The sequence below is a fragment of the Nelusetta ayraudi genome, unplaced genomic scaffold (genome assembly GCF_046127955.1).
Source record: "Nelusetta ayraudi isolate G7.1 ecotype Tasmania unplaced genomic scaffold, CSIRO-AGI_Nayr_v1 ptg000252l, whole genome shotgun sequence".
NCBI lineage: Eukaryota > Metazoa > Chordata > Actinopteri > Tetraodontiformes > Monacanthidae > Nelusetta > Nelusetta ayraudi.
In genome coordinates, this window is record NW_027466301.1 from 100,001 (window position 1) to 102,500 (window position 2,500).

Sequence of the window (2,500 nt, forward strand, 5' to 3'; positions counted from 1 at the left end):
TGCCCCCTGGTGGTGGTGGTGGAGGTCAGTTCTTGCGCTGCCCCCTGGTGGTGGTGGTGGAGGTCAGTTCTTGCGCTGCCTCTGCTTCTCCTTCTTGTCCAGAGCCTTCCTCTCCTTCTCCGCGGCGCTCTGCACTTCCTTGATGCGCCTCTTGAGGGCGCTGCGGTCGGAGGAGCGGAGGACACCCAGACCCTGAGGACGACACAGAGACCGCACTGCATGCTGGGAGGAAGTCATGTGACCTGCTGGTTGCTCAGGATGTCTGTCTGTCCTACTGTCTGACTGTTCTACTGTCTGTCTGTTTGTCTGTCTGTCCTACTGTCCTACTGACTGTCCTACTGACTGTCCTACTGTCTGACTGTCTGTCCTACTGACTGTCTGTCTGTTTGTCTGTCTGTCCTACTGTCTGTCTGACTGTCTGACTGTTCTACTGTCTGTCTGTCTGTCTGTCTGTCCTACTGACTGTCTGTCTGTTTGTCTGTCTGTCCTACTGTCCTACTGTCTGTCTGTCTGACTGACTGTCTGTCCTACTGACTGTCTGTATGTTTGTCTGTCTGTCCTACTGTCTGTCTGACTGTCTGTCCTACTGACTGTCTGTCCTACTGTCTGTCTGTCTGTCTGACTGTTCTACTGTCTGTCTGTCTGTCTGTCTGTCTGTCTGTTTGTCTGTCTGTCCTACTGTCCTACTGTCTGTCTGTCTGACTGACTGTCTGTCCTACTGACTGTCCTACTGTCTGACTGTCTGTCCTACTGACTGTCTGTCTGTTTTTCTGTCTGTCCTACTGTCTGTCTGACTGTCCTACTGACTGTCTGTCCTACTGTCTGACTGTCTGTCCTACTGACTGTCTGTCTGTTTTTCTGTCTGTCCTACTGTCTGTCTGACTGTCTGACTGTTCTACTGTCTGTCTGTCTGTCTGTCTGTCTGTCTGTTTGTCTGTCTGTCCTACTGTCCTACTGTCTGTCTGTCTGACTGACTGTCTGTCCTACTGACTGTCCTACTGTCTGTCTGTCTGTCCTACTGTCTGTCCTACTGTCTGTCTGTCCTACTGTCTGTCTGTCTGTCTGTCTGTCTGTCTGTCTGTCCTACTGACTGTCTGTCCTACTGTCTGTCCTACTGACTGTCTGACTGTCCTACTGTCTGTCTGTCTGACTGACTGTCTGTCCTACTGACTGTCTCTCTGTCATACTGTCTGACTGTCTGTCTGACTGTCTGTCCTACTGACTGTCTGTCTGTCATACTGTCTGACTGTCTGTCTGACTGACTGTCTCTCTGTCATACTGTCTGACTGTCTGTCTGACTGTCTGTCCTACTGACTGTCTCTCTGTCATACTGTCTGACTGTCTGTCTGACTGACTGTCTGTCCTACTGACTGTCTGTCTGTCTGTCCTACTGACTGACTGTCTGACTGTTCTACTGTCTGTCTGTCTGTCTGTCTGTCCTACTGACTGTCTGTCTGTTTGTCTGTCTGTCCTACTGTCCTACTGTCTGTCTGTCTGACTGACTGTCTGTCCTACTGACTGTCTGTCTGTTTGTCTGTCTGTCCTACTGTCTGTCTGACTGTCTGTCCTACTGACTGTCTGTCCTACTGTCTGTCTGTCTGTCTGACTGTTCTACTGTCTGTCTGTCTGTCTGTCTGTCCTACTGACTGTCTGTCTGACTGACTGTCTGTCCTACTGTCTGTCTGTCTGTCTGTCTGTCCTACTGACTGTCTGTCTGACTGTTCTACTGTCTGTCTGACTGTCTGTCTGTCCTACTGTCTGTCTGTGTGACTGACTGTCTGTCCTACTGACTGTCTGTCTGACTGTCTGTCTGTCCTACTGTCTGTCTGTCCTACTGACTGTCTGTCTGTCCTCACCTTGAGCTTGGCTCCGTCCAGGTGTAGCAGCTGCTGTCCGTCCACCTCCTGGGCTCTGAACTGGGGGACGTACTGGTCCATGTGGAGGCCCTGCAGCCAATCACACACCTGCTGGCTGGACCAGGACCACAGGGGGGAGGGTGGCTGCTCGGAGGCCTGGGGGGAGGGGGCAGAGGACGAGGTCATGTGACCTCTGACTAATCGGTCTTGTCTCCTCGTCCCAGTTTACATGCACACGTGGTCCTCCCCGACACTAGGGGGCGATACAACAGCGGTGTCATGGCCATACTGGTCTTCAACTGCTTTCCTCAGTCAACAGCTGCAGATGTGCTGCAATGCTGTCAGCTGATTGGTCACCATTGACAAACGCAGCTGCATCCACTACCAGTAGAGGGCAGCGCTGCAAACTGGTGACATCAAGAAATACGATGTCACTCGTCGAACTCCACTTCATTTCAACCCAATTAACACTCAACAGTACAATATTGATGGACAGCTGTCAATCACTGTCAGCTCCACTCCCTCAGCTGTCAGTCAACCAACCAGTCAACCTCAGCAGTTTCTGGACTTTCACTGAAATCTCCAGTAACGCCTTGTGATTCCTCTGATGATCTGCAGATGGCGCAGCAGCAGAAGCAGTAACA

At 51.6% G+C, this 2,500-nt stretch overlaps 1 protein-coding gene across 3 annotated transcripts in view; it reads right to left on the reverse strand.

The window, feature by feature from the left end:
* The window catches only part of samd14 (sterile alpha motif domain containing 14), an 8,355-nt gene that overhangs the window by 109 nt on the left and 5,746 nt on the right, over window positions 1-2,500 (reverse strand). For all 3 annotated transcript variants that reach the window (XM_076016973.1, XM_076016972.1, XM_076016971.1), the window contains exons 10-11: window positions 1,857-2,012; window positions 1-192 (exon numbers count right to left, since the gene is read on the reverse strand). The exon at window positions 1-192 is cut by the window's left edge and continues 109 nt beyond it. In XM_076016973.1, coding sequence (XP_075873088.1) covers window positions 64-192; window positions 1,857-2,012 — 285 coding nt within the window. In that variant the 3' untranslated portion in view covers window positions 1-63. The remainder of the gene's footprint in view (window positions 193-1,856; window positions 2,013-2,500) is intronic.